The sequence below is a fragment of the Aythya ferina genome (genome assembly GCF_964211825.1).
Source record: "Aythya ferina genome assembly, chromosome: 7".
NCBI classification, from domain to species: Eukaryota; Metazoa; Chordata; class Aves; order Anseriformes; family Anatidae; genus Aythya; species Aythya ferina.
Window position 1 is genome coordinate 25,473,039 of NC_140302.1, and position 19,071 is coordinate 25,492,109.

The 19,071-nt window shown below is 46.8% G+C and overlaps 2 protein-coding genes across 6 annotated transcripts in view; one reads left to right on the plus strand and one right to left on the minus strand.

The window, feature by feature from the left end:
- Window positions 1–8,794, plus strand: GSTO1 (glutathione S-transferase omega 1). 2 transcript variants are annotated; one of them, XM_084526684.1, is made up of 6 exons: window positions 1–640; window positions 735–843; window positions 2,403–2,625; window positions 3,742–3,843; window positions 5,900–6,006; window positions 8,259–8,794. In XM_084526684.1, exons 1-6 carry the CDS (start codon window positions 607–609, stop codon window positions 8,410–8,412), a joined length of 729 nt encoding a protein of 242 aa, XP_084382810.1. In that variant the 5' UTR covers window positions 1–606; the 3' UTR covers window positions 8,413–8,794. The 2 variants fall into 2 exon arrangements, with proteins under 2 accessions (XP_084382810.1, XP_084382811.1); XM_084526685.1 differs by lacking the exons at window positions 1–640; window positions 735–843 and adding an exon at window positions 1,381–1,606.
- ITPRIP (inositol 1,4,5-trisphosphate receptor interacting protein) overlaps window positions 8,394–19,071 on the minus strand; it is a 26,103-nt gene continuing 15,425 nt past the window's right edge. For all 4 annotated transcript variants that reach the window (XM_084526680.1, XM_084526683.1, XM_084526682.1 and 1 more), the window contains exon 3: window positions 8,394–18,645. In XM_084526680.1, the coding sequence (XP_084382806.1) occupies window positions 16,983–18,632 (1,650 nt within the window). In that variant the 5' untranslated portion in view covers window positions 18,633–18,645 and the 3' untranslated portion in view covers window positions 8,394–16,982. The remainder of the gene's footprint in view (window positions 18,646–19,071) is intronic.

The following is a 19,071-nucleotide window of genomic DNA, read 5'->3' on the forward strand; positions in this document are numbered from 1 at the left end:
CGTTATGGTGTCAGGTTTGTGGTGACTTTACTGGTGGCCATCTCAGTGTTTGCCAGCAGGAAGGATCTCCCCAGAAAAATACTGGTCTTTGTGACAGGATGCCTGAGCCCTAGCTACAGTAACAAAACCAAACTAAAAGTCAACAGCAGGCAAAACTTCCCCTGTTGTATAAGCATGGATCCCCTGGTGACTCTCAGAAAGCTCCAGATCTCTATCAGCACTGACAGGTTTGGCAGAGATATCCATGGCCGGGACATGTGCCCACAAGCACACGGCTTCCACACAACTTAGAGCTCTGACTTGAAGGCAGGGTGGAAATTATTATTATTATATAAATCATTATTTCCCAGGTGGTCTGGGATTTGGTGCGAAGGGCAGCGCAGCTGCAGGAGACTCCTGAGGAGGAGGAGGAGGGCGTGAGGGCTGCCTGCAACACCCTTGCCCTTCCCACCGCCGCATTTCCCTTCGATTTTTCATTTCCACGGGCGATTGGCAGCCGGAGGTTACAAAGCAGCGCTCAGTCGCTATAAAAAGGGGACGAAGGCAGCGAACTGAGGCAGGGACCGCCCCAGGAGGCAGCCTTTGGTCCTCCGTGAGGCGCTCAGCATGGCGGGCGAGCACTCGCGGAGCCTGGGCAAGGGTAAGCGGCGGGCTCGGGGGCCGGGGCTACGAGCACCGGAGGGGGACCGAGGGGTGGTGTGACGGTGGGGCTGCTTTTCTCCTCTCCTCCTCAGGCAGCACGGCCCCCGGAGCGGTGCCCGAGGGGCTGATCCGGCTGTACAGCATGCGCTTCTGCCCCTTCGCCCAGCGGACTCGCCTCGTCCTCCGAGCCAAGGGCATCAGGTGAGGCTCCCCCCGTCCTGCCTGGGTGTCCTAAAGAGCTCCTGGCTGAACATCCCCGCGGGAACTGAGGGAAAATGGGGGTGGTTTTGTGATAAAACAAGCGTTTTTTGGTGCGTGTGTGGGTTTGGTGGGGAGGGGGAGGCTGTGCTGGAGTGGGGGGTACTTAACGCTGTGTGGGAGGTCGGCATGAAGTAAAGCCGAAGGAAAACAAGCAAACAAATGCAGAAGTTGTGTTGCTTTTTTCCTAAAAGTTTGCAGTAATAGCACTTAGCCGTGTTCTGAGTAAGTGCAAAGAGAGCCTCGGCCTGTGTTTGTTTATTTTTAGTGTAAGGTGCAGCAAAAACTCAAGGAGATGCGAGTCTTCAGTGTAACTTCATACTGCCACTTAGTGAAACGTGGGAGTAAGCGAATGACATCTTTAACAAAGAAAAAGTACCATCTTATAAAGTATTCTTGTGTTGTAATAAGTTTATAGAAGCCAGAAGATATGGTGTTTCTTATTTCAAGACAGCCAAGTCATTTACACGTTTCCAAATGCTGAGTAATGCTTCCCTCAGCTCACAGCTTCAGCGTAACGGGGTTCTTCACCTGCTGCTTCCCAGCAAGTCCCAAGCCTGTCTCAAGTTTGATAATCAGCACTGGGCTGGGAGCAAAGCAAGTGTTAAGCCCCCAGTTCTCCTCTGATGCCAGGGCGGTGTGTGTTGGTGGTGTCCGTGTCTCTCACCCTCCCCCAAAATAAAAGTAGATGCATTAAAATGTGCAGGTCAGTCTAATTCTGCCTTTATTTAGTGTCTTTGGACTGATATGGGGGGCTGAGAGGTGTGTTTTAGTGTAGTGATGTGGAGGGTTTTTATTGCTAAAAAAAAAATAAAAATCTAGTAGCCACCTTCTGGTAACTTTTGATTGTTTTGAAGGTTCAGCAGTGTTTAGCAAGCCTTGTATGGGTTTTCTGGGGTCATGCATGAGTGTAACTTATGCTTCGTTAACAACAAACATACAGGAAATTTGTATATATATTTTTTTAATCAATATTTATTTTGCCTTTGCCCTGCATATCTATTCTATGTAAGGTAGAAGAAGGCTTATCACAGGCAGGGAAGACTTGCACTTTTGTGCAAAGTCAGATTAAAGTTCTGGGGCAGCTCTTAATTGTAGTGTGGCTTAAATGCAATTAAGTGCTTCCTTCTCAGAATGTTCCTGAACTTACATGTGGTAAGTGTGCTGTATGCCAAGCTTGACCTTTGTTTTTAGCATGACTGGAAGGCCTGCTGCTCTGTGCTCACAGAAGGTTTGTGTGTCTTATTAACTTAATAAACACATCACTGTAAGTCAGTTCTGGTTTTCTCTGGTGAAGGGAAGTGCTCCCTGGCAGTAGTTCTGAGTGTCAAATGGTTAGTCCTGGAGAGGATCCCAGGGAAGACCAGGGAGAGCAGGAGAATGAGCATTCAGCCTCTCAAGGACTGTAGCTGTTCAGGTTTAATGACTGCATTTCACCATGGTATGGAGTCAACTGCAGTGGGGCTGAACATGCTTGGATTTTGTTTCCTTTACTCTTCTAGCTATGAAGTAATTAACATCAATCTAAAGAACAAACCTGACTGGTTATTTGAGAAGAACCCCTTTGGGGTGGTTCCTATTCTGGAGACCTGCAAAGGCCAGCTTATCTATGAGTCCCCGATCACTTGCGACTATTTGGATGAAGCATTTCCAGGGAAGAAGCTGATGCCTTCAGACCCGTATGAGCGAGCCTTCCAGAAGATGCTCCTGGAACACTTCTCAAAGGTACTGTGTGATCAGGGTAGGGGGTGTTCCTTACTTCACTAGAGCTTCCAAATCTCCAGCTGTATTACTAATGCTGCTTTTATCTCTTGAGGGGTCTTGTGTATAGGAAAGCCAAATAAACAGCATTTAAATTTAACCTGAGACATAGGCAGTGACAGTTACTTTATTTTAATCTGAGCATTGCTTTAGGACACTGTATGACTGTGGAATGTGATGAGTGCCTGACTGAGAGAGCCTACAACCAAGGCCAAGAGCTTGCAGGTGGCCATAGACATGGGACCTGTATAAGCACCCTGGTTTTGGCTCTCAGTATGGGGTGGAGGCGGGCTCTGTGGCTGGCTGCAGATAACTTCTCTGTACCCTAAATGTAGATAGTGCAAGCACGTGCTTTGGAGGATCTAGGAAGTGAAAGAAGTCTTGGATATAAAGCAGTAGAGAAGAGGAAGGAATGCAAGATGCAAAGAAGAAAAGATGTGGACAAAGAAAGGGGGATAAAAGGGCAGGGGAAGAATGTTTCCCATTATTTCTATTCAGAAAGGCCTGTTGTAAAGGAGTTACAGGGAGCAATCTTGCAAGAAACGAATTGTGCTGTGAATGTTGGTTGTGTCAATGACAAGATCTTAGAAAAATGCTTGTATATGAACTTCTAAAAATATAGTTAAGCTTAATTGCTGGGCAACTTTCTGTACTGTATACTCTTAACTGGCAATTACTGTATTAAAAAATGTACAGGTCTCTAGAAGCCTGCATATTTTGGGCTGCATATCTCTTTTTGTAAAAGTACCTTAACTGTTGATAATTAAAGTGCATTTGGTTTTCAAGAGTGTGTACCTGGGAAAAAAAATACTGCTTTGTACCTTGCCACTTTGTTGATAGTACATGCAAGCTAGAAACACGCTCCTCTTCTTGTTCTGTCACTACAGGACTAAAATCCATTAGTATTTTATTTTGTCTTCCTTTAAGCCTTTACCTTTTGTGAAGTATAAAAGATTTTTGTTAATGGACTTTAACTGTTTAAAAACATCTTAACATCTAACTCAGTGTCCTAAGCTCTGAATGACTTGCTTGTATTATTGTAATAGTGATACTAAAAACTTTCTCCTTTCCTTTATACAGATAACACCTCTATTTTTCAAGTGTGCTATGGCTCTCAAAGATGGACAGGATACCACAGCTCAGAAAGCGGAGATTACTGAAAAGTTGGGCAAACTTGAAGAGGTAAGAACGTTTCACAGTAGTGAGCAGGTTGGTAGTTATGTAGTTTCCCCTTACATCCCTCTCCCCATGCTTTGGTATTTGGAGCTAGATCTCTTCCCGTTCGGTTGGTAGTTAAAGCAATCAACGGTCTTTCAATTTACTCTCCCCAGCCTAGAATGCATAACAGCACCATTACAGCAAATTCCAAGTAGCTAAACTGCTACTCATCTGTATGATGAAATCTTTGTTGGATATGGGGAGATTTCTGAGTTGTAGCTGACCACTTACGTCTTTGTTCCTCCTTAAATGTAAGGAGGCCTTGCAGCATGTTATAGCAGCAAAGGCTGAGGAGTTCTGGCTGCTAAGAGTTCGTCCTTGTTCTGCCTGCTATCTTCTGGTGGCAGGGGAAAAGTGGGCTGAGGGAGCAGAGTGTAATCTGTCCCTTGCAGAAATCCAGCCATGGGCTGTGTTCTGCTTCAGCCGTGTAGGCAACTGCAGCAGAGCTCCAGAAGTGCCAGGTGACTTTGCTGTATGAGGAGCTTCACAATCCTGCTTCAGTGTCAGCAGTGGTTCTTGGCTAGCCTGAACAACTGTCAGACTTTTCTGCATCACAAACCCATTCCTTCTGTGTTTTTAGCAGCTGCAACTAATGCGTGTGTAGCTTAGGTAAGAAGCAATCCTCCCCCAGCGTATTTTGCTTCCTGTGTGAAGTTTCCAATAGCTTTCTGGTACTTCCCTAATTCTCCTAACAGTCCTGTGCTTTCTGTTTCCTTGCCCACTGAATTGCTGAAATAAAACTGTTTTCAGGGTAGTCTCATCTGATTAGGCTGCTGCTAGAGTGCTGCTGCTGCTGATACACTTAGCTTCCCCCAAGAGCTCAAGTATTTCACTTCCCTGAAATACAAATCTATTCAGCCTTAAGGCAAAATTAACCTTCTTCCTGCTTTATTAATGCCGTGAAATACTTGCTGCTCTTTCAGTGTCTCTATTTTACTATACTCTGAAGGATTTTGCAGCAAAAGGTTGGCTAAGGATGGGAAGAAGGGACAAAGCCATGCAAGCGTCACTCAGCCTGTTGCAAGACAAATCCAAGAGGGAAATGTTTGCAAACATTGCTGTATTTAGTTTGCTGCTGTCCAATAGAGGGAGCTGTGTTCCTGTCACTGGGACTGTGGAACCTGCAGATAACGTAACTCAGGTTATTTTCTACCAGACTTCTGGTAATTCAAACAGCATGAGATGTTAAAAGACTGCTCTAAAGCTCATTAGATCATGGGGGCTGAGGGACCCACTGTAAGATCCATTGGAGTTCCATCTTAAAAATGCCAAAGTGCCTGGAAGAAGGGGGACCAAACTCCTAAAAGAAGAGACCAGGATCTGGAAGTTTGTTAAAGCATACTGAGCTTGATGTTTGTTACACTTAGGCTTCTGACATATTTCAAGAACTTCCTGCAAGGGCTCATGCATTCCTTGTGGCTCTGCTTTTTGTGCTGAGCTGTGGGTGTCTTTCTGGTGTATGTAAACGTCATACTTCCTGTTCCTTTGCACCTGGAATCAAATCCAGTTCCATGTGTAATGTCAGAAATGCTGTCCTGGCACCAACTGCACTCAAGTGTTGTGGGAACAGAGTCTTTGCCAAAACAACATTACATTTGGTTGACTTCATTGCTCTAGAAGTGCGTGTGCATTGTTTGACTAGTCTCTGCCATTATTCCTTTTTTTACAGATAACAAATCAGTAACTGATAGATTCTAAGAGCTGAATTCCTTTTTGTTTGCACACAAGTTGCAGATCACTAGTGATTAATGATAATTGGCGATTTTTGAACAAGCACTGGAGAAGAGCTGGACTGACAGTGTATGAAACAGTTAAAACTTGATATCACAACTGTGTTACTGACCAGCTCTGACTCCCCAGATACTGCATGCATAGGAGAAGTGTGCTGTATCTGCGTTATTTCCCATCTGATTCCTTCAGTATGCCTGCATTCCACTATGAGCTGGGCTTTTTGTTACTGTAGGGTCCCGATGTGCTAATTTTGCTTCTGAGGGTAATTGTCCTCTCTTGCCCCTCACAGATTCTGGCCAAACGCAACACTATGTTTTACGGTGGGGACTCAGTCTCCATGATTGACTACATGATCTGGCCCTGGTTTGAACGCCTAGAAGCATTCGAGCTGACGGAGTGAGTACTTTGCCTGGCTTTTAGCATGCTCTGAAATGCCTCAGCATAAATATTCTTTACATACATGCTGCAGCAGTGGGCCGCTTTTAGGGGCTGCTGAAGAGAGTGAGTGCATTGTTACAGTTTTGGGGTGGGGAAAGCATCTTAAACCAGAGGGGAGTTGCTAAGGAATCTTCTGTAAAAACTAAAACAAAAGGTTTTAAACAGGCCTTTTGTCAGATTTGTTTTCCTAACATATAATTTTTGTCAGATCCAGAAGTAGTGATCAAAATGCAGGATTTTCTTTCTGTTCCTACATCGTAGATGAAAATGGCCCTTATTTGAAGGGGGGGAGGTGGGTAGAGGTATGGACACCTAGGTTCAAATTTCTTGGTCTAAAACCTCAAGCTTGGGATCAAATCTTCTGATCCTCTTTGGAAGTTCTGGGCTGATAAAGGAGGCTCATCTTGTTTTGAGGTAGGTAAATCATGTCTTGCCTTGCTGTAGGTCATCTGTCCCTGTTGGAATGGATTTTTTTATACATAAATGTCTTGGTCTGGTACTTCCTTAAACAGCTCCAGTTACCATGGTATTGGGTTAACATAAGGAAATGGTGTCAAAGGAGAACTGATTTATAGCTGGTTTAGCACAGGGCTGAAGAGTCAGCTTGTATGAGGATGTGGGTGATGAAATGAGAAGATGAATGCTGTGGTTTAACCTGGCAGACAGCTAAACACCACACAGCTGTTTGCTCACTCATCCCCTCTTACAGTGGGATGGCAGAGAAAAATGAAAAGTGCAAGAATTCATGGGCTGAGATCAGGACTGTTTAATGAGAGAAGGGGGAGGGAAAAAAAAAAAAAAAGAAAGATCAGCAAAAAAGTAACAAGGAACATACAATACAATTGCTAACCACCTGCTGACCAGTGTGCAGCCACTCCCTGAGCAGCAGTAGCCCCCCTGGCCAGCTCCCCCCAGTTTTATTGTTGAGCATGATGCCATAAGGTACGGGGCATCCCTTTGGCCAGTCTGGGCCAGCTGTCCTGGCTGTGTCCCCTTCCAGCTCCTGGCACACCCCCAGCCTCCTCGCTGGCAGGGTGGTAATGAGAAGTTATAAAATCTTTGACTTAGTTGTTGCTGAGCGGTGTTTACAGTAAAACATCGGTGTGTTGTCAACGTTACTGTCATCCTCAATCCAAAACACAGCACCATACCAGCTACTAGGAAGAAAATTAACTCTATCCCAGCCCAAACTAGGACAAGGAGTGTGGTACAGTTAGAGGCACCCTGTTGCCTAAAGTATTCGTGAAGAATGAGGAAGATGCAGGGAATCCAGCATGAATTGAAACTTCTGGCACTGTAAGATGAGGACTTCACCGGTGGACCTCTGACGTGCTTTGTCTTCTGCGTGGCCCTTGATGGGAAGGGGAAATATTATGAACAATACAGAACTGTGGGCCTAGAAATATTGAGGTACTTGAGTGATTGAAGAGCTCAGCCACTGTATGTTAAGAAAAGATGCTTCCTGGGTAAAGGTTGGGAGCTATCTAGACAAGTTATACTTTAACTAACCTTGGGATTTGGAAACTGGAATGCGAAGTACGCTAGGTAGTGTGCCAGAAGAGAAGGAAAAGAACTGTGGATGCTGTTAAACTTTTAATTTGCCACACAGTTTTTCTCAAGGGTGTGTCAGAGTGGATCTGTGGATTTTGTCAGTTAGTTGAATGCTCAGTTTCCTCATCAAATCCTCAGTTTCCTCAGTAGACGGTCTGCATTTTGAGCTGCTGGGTTGCAGGCTAGTAGAAGCTTACCTTGGTTTGTGACAGAAGGGATTTGTGAGCTGTGGAGAAGGACTCAACCACTGCACACAATCTGTTGAAGAATCACTACTAACAAAGTGTTCCAGAGGGAGGCAGTGGTGCACAAGCCTCTACTTTCAACTCAGAGCAGATGAGAAATGAGTAAAGTCTCTTTTGTAGCAGGAATAACGCAAGCAGAAACATGCTGATGTCTTGCACAATAAGTGCTCTTTGTTTGTTTCTTTAGCTCAGCTCTGCAGAGCGCACACCCTCTGTAAGAACTCTTACTTTCCAGATGCCAGTCTCTCTCCTACCATTTGATATGTATTAATGTCACCCACTCTGAGCCAAATGGTACACTGGGAGGGATAAAGCAAAACAAGCAGTTAAACAGAACCTCTAAAGCTGTTTAGCTTCCTTGATGCCCTCCTGATGTCCCGCTGGCGTTATTCAGACTCTTTCCTTTTCCCGTAGCTCCTTGAGCCATGCTCCAAAGCTCCAGCGCTGGATGGAGGCCATGAAGCAGGACCCTGCTGTCCAGGCTACGATGACTGACACGCAGACATTCAAAAACTTCCTCCAGCTCTATCTGAAGAACAGCCCGGAGGCGTGCGATTATGGGCTCTGAGGTGTCACTGGGCACGTGCCTGCTGAAGTGTCAGTGCTTCTTTTCAGTGTGTGCTCTGAGGATCTGGTGTAATGTGGTGCGGGCTCTGCTCTTTACTAATGGGGGGATCAATCTGTGCTGAAAAGATCGAGATGGCTGTGAACTCTCCTCCTTCCTGTTCAGGAGAGGATGCGCTGGCTTTAGGCAGGAGGCAGGACGTCATTGCTGACCGTGGGTATTGATTGCATCAAAGAAAGTGGTGCCTTTACTCGGGGTGACCGTCTGTCATCTCAGGCCTCTCTGCAAGCATTGCTGTCGGTCAGTCCCCGAACTGACCTACTACTGGCTTTAAAAATTGTAATACTGATGTCTTGAAAATAAAAGCAAAAGATGTTTTCTTTAAGCACGGTTATTTTTTTTTCTTCTTTATAGGCATCTCTTAGTCACCGGACTGGTTGTATGGAGGGGAGTGAGGCACTGTCAAAGATAAACAATAATGTGGAAATAGCTTTGCACTTGGGTGCCTTTTGAAACTGTCTTAGGTTCTAATAGAGCAGAAAAAGCACTTTGAGCGTGGAGACAAAATTATTTGAATAAAAACTAGTCAGAGGAAAGAAATCTTTCACTCTTCCCCCACCAACATAAGTGACTAAAAGAACTATGACCCACTCTGATGTAGCTCAGCTGTCCATGTCTTTCTCTAAAGACCACTAACGACCCAATCTGGCCAGAATTCAAGGAAATACGCATGCATTAAGAATAAGGCAGAGCAGTTTACTCAGGTTCAAGGACAGGGCTGCCGTTCCAGTGGTGCTGAGGCAGTTATGAGATGAATGGAACTGTTCCTTGCTATTTCTCTCATTGCAGTGAGGGAAGGTAGCACAGCAGAAGGTGGTGATTCACGGTTTTCATGGAAGCTGAGGCTCTAAGTGCCTTGGAGCTTTTCTGGAGAAAAATAGAACTTTCCTCTGTTTCAGCATCTACTGCCCCAATGCAGGAACTCTGAGGAGGTGCATGCTTGTGTAGCTTCAACTTCAAGCAGGAATGATGGATTTGGTGAATAAAATGAGTTAGCAGGAGCTCCTCTGATAAACATGCTTCCTACCAGCTTACGGAGCCTGGCAATCTGTGAGCTTGCAGCTATTGGAGGGGATTGTTTATGCTCTTACTAGTTTTAATTCAAACTATGCAGGTTTTGCACTCATGTTTGTGACTTTTAAACACATCTGGCACTACTTAGAGAAAAACTAATTACTCTGCTGTTTCCTTCCAGAATGCTGATGTTCTTTTAAAAGTTTCGCAGTTCAGATCTGATGTTGTGTATGATTACTAGATTGTGATTAGAGAACCCAGAGGAATCTTACAGCTGCAAGGTGTCAGAACTCAGATCTAGGCTGCTTCAGTACATGAAAGAAGGGTTTGAACTTGTGCCACAACCCTTGAAATGGTGTTAGTGGTATCTCAGCAGCAAAATTCTGAGAGTGACTAACTGTAGAGCGTTTTGGTTTCATTAGTTGCTCTGGTTGTTAAAGCTGTTAGTAAAGTGGGCTGGAAATTGGCTTCCATAAGCATGCTGGGAATACATTGCAGTTTGCTCCGCTGTATTACTGGGAGATAGTGGGAGATGTGATTTATGGAAGGCCCAACAACGGGTTAAGAACAGAGACTGGCATCCAAAAATTCAAGTGCCAGAGTCCAGACCACAGTAACCAGGAGACTGTACTGTGTGAACAGAAAAGTTGTGCTCTCCCCATCTTTGTTTAGTGGCTCTGGAGTGTACCATTATAAATATGCTGCTTCAGCAAGAAAGGGTAAAATGAAATATTCTGCTGTATAATTTACTATTAAATATCAGTGCTCTAAATCCTCGGGCAGACAGCTGGGGTCCTGAACCCATTACAGCACACCAAGACAGACCTCAGGCAGAGTGTTTTTGATGTGGTAATGAATATGCAACACTTGGGCTCAGCCTTAAAAGGAAAGGAGAAGTTAATGTGGAGTGGACGGGCTCTCTCCCTTCCCCGTGGATGGGTGTAAAGGATACAACATATTAGTTCAAAGAGGCCAAGAAGAAAATGCATACTCCCAGTTCTGGTGAACAGAGGAAGAAGATGAAGTCAATAAACAAGGATCAAGCAGATTAGTAGCTCTGCCCTTTAATCAGATCTCCCCTTAAAATCTTCTGTGGATCAGACTGTATGGAATGGGATGTATGTGCTCACCTTCTGCTCCACGGTTTGCCTTTGAAGGTGGTTGTTGATGCTTTTCTTTTCCAAAACCATGGTGATTTTTTGTCATTCCCCATTGTTGTGCCACCAAATGTGTACAGCACTAGTTTTTTTTTTTAAAAAAAAAAAAAAGTTCAGGACCAGGCAAAGAAGGACAGAAAAAGGAAGAGAAAAGTAAATCTCAACTTCTTGCCATGCTTCATGTGAGAGCTGTCTGTCATGCTCATCAGGAGTGCCTGGCTGTGTGTGAGGGCATGTGTTAAGCATGTGTTGGCACACTGGTATGTCTCCTGGGCCAGCTCTCCCCAGTTTTCCACTGTCGTGGCATCTGTAACATTCCTCTGTGGTGTTAAGATTTGAGAACTGGCTGTTTCTTACCCTCTCTCTCTCTCTCCTTTCTCTGTTAGTAGCCTGATTATTTCACCACTCTGTTCCTTGGACATTTGTTTCTCTTGGGAAGAGTTGATGAAAATGCGGTCTCTTTGTGCTCATGACAACAGGCGTCACTTTACTAAACTATCCCCAATTTCTGTAATATAGTGGAAGCAGTCACTTCTACATGCCTGTCTAAAGCCAACAGAGGCAGTTTTTTTTTGTTATTTAGCTGAGTAAATCATAAATGCCATGTGATGTTGTTAGGATTTTTCCCTCCTAGAGCAAATTTTGCTGATTTGCTAAGATGATAAAATGCAGCAGTGAGGTTCAGCTGTGTCTGGGGTGGAATGTGCACGTTGTTTAGCAGTGTGCAGTAATGCTCTATTTTGAGCCTAGGAGGATGCTTAATGCAGCTTGCAGTAAGGGGCTGATGTACGGAACCTTTTCTGTGCTGATCACAGCCATCTGAGCCCAGGACATGGTCTGAGGCAGCACGTGCCACAGGTTTGTGCCTTAGAAGCACCAGTCTTGGCAAAGCTGGTGGAAAAAGCCTTCTCTCGAGGGGAAATGGAGCTGAGAAGGGGGCACCAAACAGCCTCAAGCTACATAGGGAGGAGACAGTTTCCTGTAAACTGCAAGCCGTGTGCCTGAGTCACCTACGTGGTCACGCAGCAAAGGCGTAGAAAGCTGGGAATAAAGGATTAAAAAGTTACCTACTTGAGACCACCTGAAGAACCAATGGAAACCAGCAGTGAGAGATTATGGCTTAACGCTGTTCTTCATGCAGCTTTCTATGTTTCTCTTTTCCCAAAGGATGCCTTTGTGCATTTTCTCCTGCCACTTCGTTATCAGAAGGCAGCTCTCAACGGGAACACGCGCTGGGCCAATCCCCAAGTTGGAGTGTGGCAGGTTGTTCCTCTACACTCATCACAGCCTTTTTCCATGTCTGTTTAAGCTTGGAAGTAGAGGTTATCTCCGCTCACAGTAGCTAAAGCAGGAAGATTAGTCAACCCGTTCTCCTTGTGGGAAGGCAACTCAGATTATATAGCCCATGCCTTCAAACCCAGGAGGTGCCTCTCGGTTCCTTTTTGTACGCTTTATGGACCTTGGCTGTGTTGTGCTTGTGTGTCCATGCTCTGGGTCAAATTTTTCACCTTCAGAGCTGTGTCAGGTGTGGCTCTGGCAGGAGACAGCGTGGGTAGAAACCTGCGTGTGGACAAGCCTTGCTTTTCTCTAGCTTTGCCTACAGGAGCTTCGTGTCACGGAGGTGATAAAATAACCCACCCACAGCCCTGGAGGTGAGCTGCTCCATCAGGAGCACGGTGCTGACAGTGCAGAACCTGTGCCCATGGGAGCGCCTGTGTGGTGGCAGCCAGGCAGAGCTGCTGTGCATCACTTGCTGTGCATCACTTGTGCTCACAGGCACAAGAACCATCCCGGGGCTGCCCTGTCCTGCCCGGCCCTGCCTGGTGCGAGCTGGCAGGGAGGAGACCTGGAAAGTTTTAGCAAACAAAGTGCCATCCTGAGGACTGGGGAAATCCCTCTGTGCTGTCTGGTTCCTAGCACAGGACTAGGCAGTACTGAAGGGCAGGAGCAAGGAAATGGGTTTCTGCCTTGATGGCCCTGGGGATGAGGCAGGCTGGTACCGGTTCTGCTTCACTCTGCCTGCTGGCCCATTGGGGTTTTAATCTTTATTCTGTGCACAATTTTTAAAACCAGTGTCAATTTGACATTTTCACAAGCTCCTAAACGCTTAAACAGCAAGGGCCGTATTTAAATGTTTCACCTCTGCATCTTCTACATTTCTGCCTCAGAGCAGACGAGTAAAGCTGTGACACCCACCTTCAAGACAGAAATCGCTGATCATTTTTTCTTTGGCCACGCTCTAGTTTCAGCCAGATTCATAGTTAGTTAGAAACTCGGTGCCTTAGTAAAGGCAGCACCTCTGCAAACTGACTGGTAAAGAGGATTCCTCTAGCTGAGCTGGAAATTCAGGAGCTTTTCGGTTCAACCAGTAAGGTCAGCGTCTACCACCAATATTCATGGCTTCCTTGTTCACATTACATCTTACTCTGGAATAACTTCTACCTGGGAGTCTTGTTATCAGGCTTAATGTGCTAGGATTGCACCAGGCATATTCCAGCTCCAACCTTCTGCTGCCTCAGAAACCTTTCTTGGGAAGCTAGAAATAAAACAGACTACACTTCTTTAGATTTTGTACAAGACTTTCTTTATTATAAATAAAGCTGCATGAGAAAATCTATACAAATTCAACAGTGTCCTGCTATAAAAGCAGCAGTTTGAATACAGCATCGTGAATCAAGGAAGAGCTTAGTTTGGAGGGTTTTGATGTTATTCCCCATTGCAGTTCACTGCCAAGGTAGCTCTTCGTATTACAGTTTTACTTCTGAACTAACATATTACCCCCCAGAAAAAAAAAATCCTAAAAAAAAAAAAGACAGGTAATAAATAAAGCGATGTATGACATAAAATCCTATGAGAAGAACTAACCCCTCAGTGACCAGCAGCTAAGCTGTTAAAGGTGAATTCTTATTTCTTCACCACTGAGAAAATGTTGCAAAGGCTTGGCATTAAAAAAGTACGGTGAATAAACACCAAATCCTGCTGCTTGGATGATAGATAAGGTTTGGTTTGCGGTTGGCACAAAGTGAGGAGTGAACTCCCAGCAGCTCCCCTTAGAAGACATTTAGCTCCTGAACAGCAATAATAACTTAGACCGAGGCATTTCCTAAAGGTGAATAGTTCCTGAGGCTATGTCGCAGATCAGTGGGTGTTATCACCACCACTAATTCCATGGCTTTGAGAAAACCTGTAATAAAGTATGAAAACCACAAGTTGAGGGCGGAGGGAGTGGCTGGAAAGCAGCAGAAGGCACTGGGAGTTCAGCTGGGTAATTCTGGTTAGCAAATAACAAGAGCAGCACCAAAAGGGGGCTGGGATGGGCAGTTTACCTTTCCTTAGGATCTCCCGTAGGCATTACCAGGGATGTGCATTTGTTACCCGTGTCAAGCTGCTTCCCATGGATGCCCAGCAAGGTGTCAATCAGGGCAGCACTAAACATGGGGGCACTAAGAAGTCTTTGGACATTTTTAGCGGCAGACAGCTGATGGAGCTGCCCTGCCTTACAAACCTGTCTAATGAAATGTGAGCGTGGCCTTTTACTGAGAGGGGCAGTACCTGGTGGGCAGATTTATCACAGGAGAGACGAGCCAGGGAGAAAAGAGGAGAGAAAATGCCAGAGCGTGATGTTCTTCACGTGGCAGCTCTCAGCCACAGCAGTGATGGCTTATAAAGGAGTCCCGTGTCCTGAGGCACAGCTGATCAACGCTTCAGCCCCTGGATAGGCATGAGTGGGTTTGCTCCTAGCCTGAACGCACAGACCAAATCTTGTAAAAGGTGCTCGGGGTGAAAGGAGCACATGGCATGCATGTAGGCAAATTATGCCAAGCAATTTGCTTTCAGGGAAGGCAAATCCATAAATACCTTGGCTCGGCTCCGGCTTGGGTTCAGCTAAACCCCATGGGAACACGTTGGGGTGAGTCTGGGTTTAAAAGCAAATGTGCACACAAATAGAGAAAACGAAGAACAAAAGATTCGACGCACTTATCAGTGTAGGTTCCCTTTGAGCCTAAGCAGCAGTGCACTGAGGTGTGTAAAGGCAAGTTTAGGCCTGTGTACATGACTGTAGGACTGGTGTTACGCAGCTTTGCTCTGCCATTTTAAGAGAGAAGTTAGATTATTCTGTTAAACAGCCTTTTCTTCTCATCCTCCCCCTGCTCGACCTTATAACAAAGTTATTTTTCAACCCTGTGTGTCATTTCCTGAGAGACGGGGGTCACAAATTTGTTTCTGTTCTTTGGACAGGCTAAATTTAGATGCCTGACAGGAAGCAGCAGAGAATTTTTCATTTCTCTCCGGTTGGGCTAGGAACACATTTAGAAGCAGCTCAGACCACAACTGCTCTGGTACGACCTGCCTGCAGGCAGCCCATGCAGACTGTCAACCTGAGCAGGAAGAAACAGCAAATTGCTTGGGTTTGCAAACTGCCGCAGCTTCCAACGTAGCCTCCAGTGTTCAGCCACCCTCCCTGCACCTCTGCCTGTCGCTACCTGTTCGTTGTGTCCCCTGCGAGTGCTCCTGCACTCTTTCCCACTAGGGAAGGCTTGCTTGGTTATGCTGATGAAAGCCAGGGGCTTACAGCTCGTTAGTGTTAGCAATTAGTCCTGTCCTGATGCTCTGCCAGCCCTGGCAGTCTCCCAGGCACAGATGAGCCAAGACTGTCCTAATGGCATTAGCTACCAGCCTCTTCTCTCCCATTTTGATTCCTGCCCCTTGTTTTCTGCTCAGACTTATTACTTAAGCACCCCGCAGCTGCGATGGTAAAAGCCAAGGGGAAAGCAATTTGAGCAAAGAGTTCCCCACCACTGGGGAACCAGGAGTGGAAACGGTGCAGAAAATGTCCCTCAGTGGTGCGGGGACAGACATGAGCAGACATCAAGGAGGTGGTGAAATGGTTCGTACAAGGACAAGGCAGGAGAGGCCATGTCTTTGGGGAGTTTAGCAGCAGACTGGATAAGGAGCCATGTGCCAGACCCTGTCCCTAGTAGTGATATGAGGTTCAGCCTTCTGTCTGATGCATGGGATAGACGGGATTGACGAAGAGGAATGCCATCAGAAAAAAGATGGTTTGCTAGCTGCAGTTCCCAAGAGTAAACCCCATCAAAGCAGCAGTCTTCAGAAGGATCGAGGAAGCCCTGTAGGGAGTCAACCAGCTAGCTTCTACCTGGCACGGAAGGGATAAGAAGACATATGTAAGCAGCTGCAGAGATTGCACTGCCAACCTCTGCTGTGTGTGCACCTCCTGCATCCCTCCTCCTAACTTGGGGCCATCCTGCACTCATTAAAACCATGCTGGGAGAGCTGCACTCCCATTTGGAGGGTGATCGTTTACTCCTGGTACCAAACTCCTAAGATCAGGCTCATTACAGAGTAATTTTGAGGAGTTTCCTCTTTAATAAAAGCAAAACCTGCAGCAGTCGTTTGTCTCTTTGCTGGTTCTCAGACTTGCTGCCTGGAGATAAGGAAAGCAAACAAATAAACCAAAAAGCCAGAACCCAGTAAAAGCATTTCTCTCTTATCTAATGTAAAAAAGGTTCCTGGTCATTTATCTGTGGAAAATGGCTAAGAATAAAACCTGCTAGCTGTGTTGCCACGAAGAAAATGGAAGACACAAATGAAATGGTCTCAAGACACAGGTCCTGCTGCTTGCTCTGCTACATTCTCCCCACTGAGAAAACACATGTCATGTCCAGGAGTGTTTCTGATGGACAGGATGAGCCGTTTAAACTAGTGCTGCAAGCCCTATCAAAATGCCTTTTCTAAAAACCACAGTTCCCCTTCAATTAAAGAGCAGTGCTGAATTTAGAGATTTCTGCATGCAATCAGGATTGTGTGTGACCTCAGCAGTGATGCCTCCTTCTCCCACTGGCACCGAGTCTCACTTCCCATCGTCACAGAGCTCCTGCTGCCTGCAAGCAGACAGGCTCCTGCAGCCCCAGGATCCCGTCTTTGACTCCTCCACCCTTTTCTTATCTTCCCCTTCCAAAGGAAATGAAGTATTTGGCCGCCACCACCATTGCATTGCAGGCATCTGAATAAATTAATTACTCAGAGTTGTTGCTCATCACCACCGTAGTGTGACAGAGGCACAATATAAAAATACATCCTTAGCTGCGTAAAACCCAGCCAGCACACCAGTGGAGCAGAAACTTACTTTTCTACTGCGCCTTCCAGTTTCTCCCTATTCTCCCCCCATCCCTCCTCCCTTCCTGCAGACACCACGACCAGGACAGGCTCAGCTGCAGCCAAGAAGCTGCGCTGGCAAGGTCGGTTGTCTCCAGGAGGCTTTGAAAAGCTGCCCTCTGGACGTGTGCTTAGAGGACCAAGTGTTTTTCCTGCTGGCTTTGGTTAAATGGACTCCTTATGGATCCCATTGGTGTGTGCAAGGGGAATGTGCACCGTGTACTCGTTGATCAGTGCAGACGTGTTCCTGAGCATCTCGTGGAACGTGTCAACTGTCTTTCTGTAAACCTCCCTGTGCAGCACGAAGGGACGGAAGAGGTTGAGAGGCTCGGCTCTCTGGAATGTGATGGGGAAGCCCAGCTCCGCCGGTACCTTCCCGTTGCCAATGAAGAAGTGGTAGAGCTTCTTTTCGTGCAAACATTTCTCCAGGAATTTCAGCATGTCCTGGAGCCGGGCCTCCAGCTTCTCCGGGGCCCAGTCCTGACCGGGACGCGCCTGCAGCAGATGCAGCAGCACTGTCTTCAGGTGGTAGTTGGTGAGCCCGCTCGGGCCCGTGAGGCTGCACTGCTTCCCGTGCAGGAAGGAGAGGATCTGGAGGCAGCTGATGTGGCAGGCACCGGCCGGCAGCGTTTTGGAGATGAGCTGGATGAACCTCCTCTCGTACACCGCGAAGGTGAGGAACCAGCGAGTGCTGGAGGGGAGCTCTGCTGCCAGCTCGTTGCGAGGGAAATGGGAGATGAAGTAAACGTCCGAGTTCTCGTACTGCACCACAGGAGTGAGGTTGAAGGCGACCGATTTCCCTGACCTGAATTTTATCTTCAGGGCTCCTGGGGAGTCCAAGAGGCTAAAAGACAGGTCGAATTCATACTTGTGGGAGATTTTGTTCCAGGCCTTGGTGACTGCGATCTGGAACCACTTCATGACTTGGTCAGCATCAAGATACTGAGTATTCTTGAAGCACAGGAGGTCTTCCATCTCGCTGCTGGGCCTGGAGGTATTGCCTTGGCTGTGGAGAAGGCACAGCATATCTTCCCCTAGTTTAGTCTTGTCGCAGATGCAACCCGCCACGTCCTCATCTGCCCTGCATACCTTGATAGTGCCATAACCTTGTTCATCGGGAGGAAAATTGTCCTCTCCACTCCAGATCTGGGAGCGGAAGCAATACGGCTCTGGGGGCGCGAAAGGCACTATCAGGTCGCAGACGAAAGGTTTCCGCACCCTCCAGTTCTCGTACATGCTCCCCACACCCATGCAGTCCTCCACTTCCATGTCAGCGTCCCGGTTGCAGACGCTCCTCAAGGCCTCCAGCAGGTCGTCTGCAAAGCCCTCCACCATCTCCCGCATCCTGGCCATGTCGCCGGTGGTGCCCAGGATTCGCTTCTCGTAGAAGCTGGCCAAGGTGGCCTTGTCGGGGAAGGCCACCCCCTTAAATGCCTTCCCCAGGACAGCCATGTCATCCTCTTCTGCTCCTGTGTCCTGCCAGTTCCCCTCCTGGAAATCCTGCCTCCAGAGCTCGATCAGCAGGAAGATGACCATGGAAAGAGCCGTCCACATGTCCCACGGGACCTTTTCCTCTTTGATTTCCTCCACTACCTTTGCAGCCTTCTCCAGAGCCTGCTGTGCAGCTTCCTGGTCTGCGATTTCCTGCTCCAAGCGCAGCTTCTGCAGCCGAAGGCTCTCCTCCCGCTCCTTCATCTTCTGGATGATTTCTTCCGTGTTCTCGGGGACAGTGCCATTCTCTTTAGGGAAGAGGAACGGGTGGTTGATGATCGCCGTAATCACCACTAGGCACACTCGGAAGATTCCCACGGGCATGGCAGTTCCTTCCCTGAAAGAGAAAGAAAGGCAGTGACACATGATTTAGAGCGTATTCCCTTAAGAAGAAAAAATAAAACAATTCCCGCTTGAATAAAAGCTTTGGCATCTTTTCTAACCCTGAAAAAGCTGCTTGGGTTCCTAAGCCAATGTCTGTTTCTACAAGTTACCAACTAAGCTTATAGTAAAATAAAACTTTATTGGTGGCTGGTGAGGATGGAAGGATCTTTCTCATTGAATAAGCTTCGAAGGACACAAGTGTGACAGCATTTGCTACCCTCGTCCCACTTCAGCTCTGCGGGGCAGCGAGGGAGGGCACGTCCTTCTCCCCTCCTTCAAAGCTCACAGGACAGAAAGGAAGAGAAGCAGACGGGACCTCGCCGGACAAAAAAAGAGAAGGCTGGAGATGAGCACCACTTGCCCCAGCACAAGGCTGGAG

Bases quoted from the DNA above. Each gene is read 5' to 3' on its own strand.
- GSTO1 (XM_084526684.1), top strand. From the start codon at position 607: ATGGCGGGCGAGCACTCGCGGAGCCTGGGCAAGG. The intron at 844-2,402 runs GTGAGGCTCCCC...TTACTCTTCTAG, and splicing joins CTCCGAGCCAAGGGCATCAG to CTATGAAGTAATTAACATCA. The intron at 3,844-5,899 runs GTAAGAACGTTT...TGCCCCTCACAG, and splicing joins AGTTGGGCAAACTTGAAGAG to ATTCTGGCCAAACGCAACAC.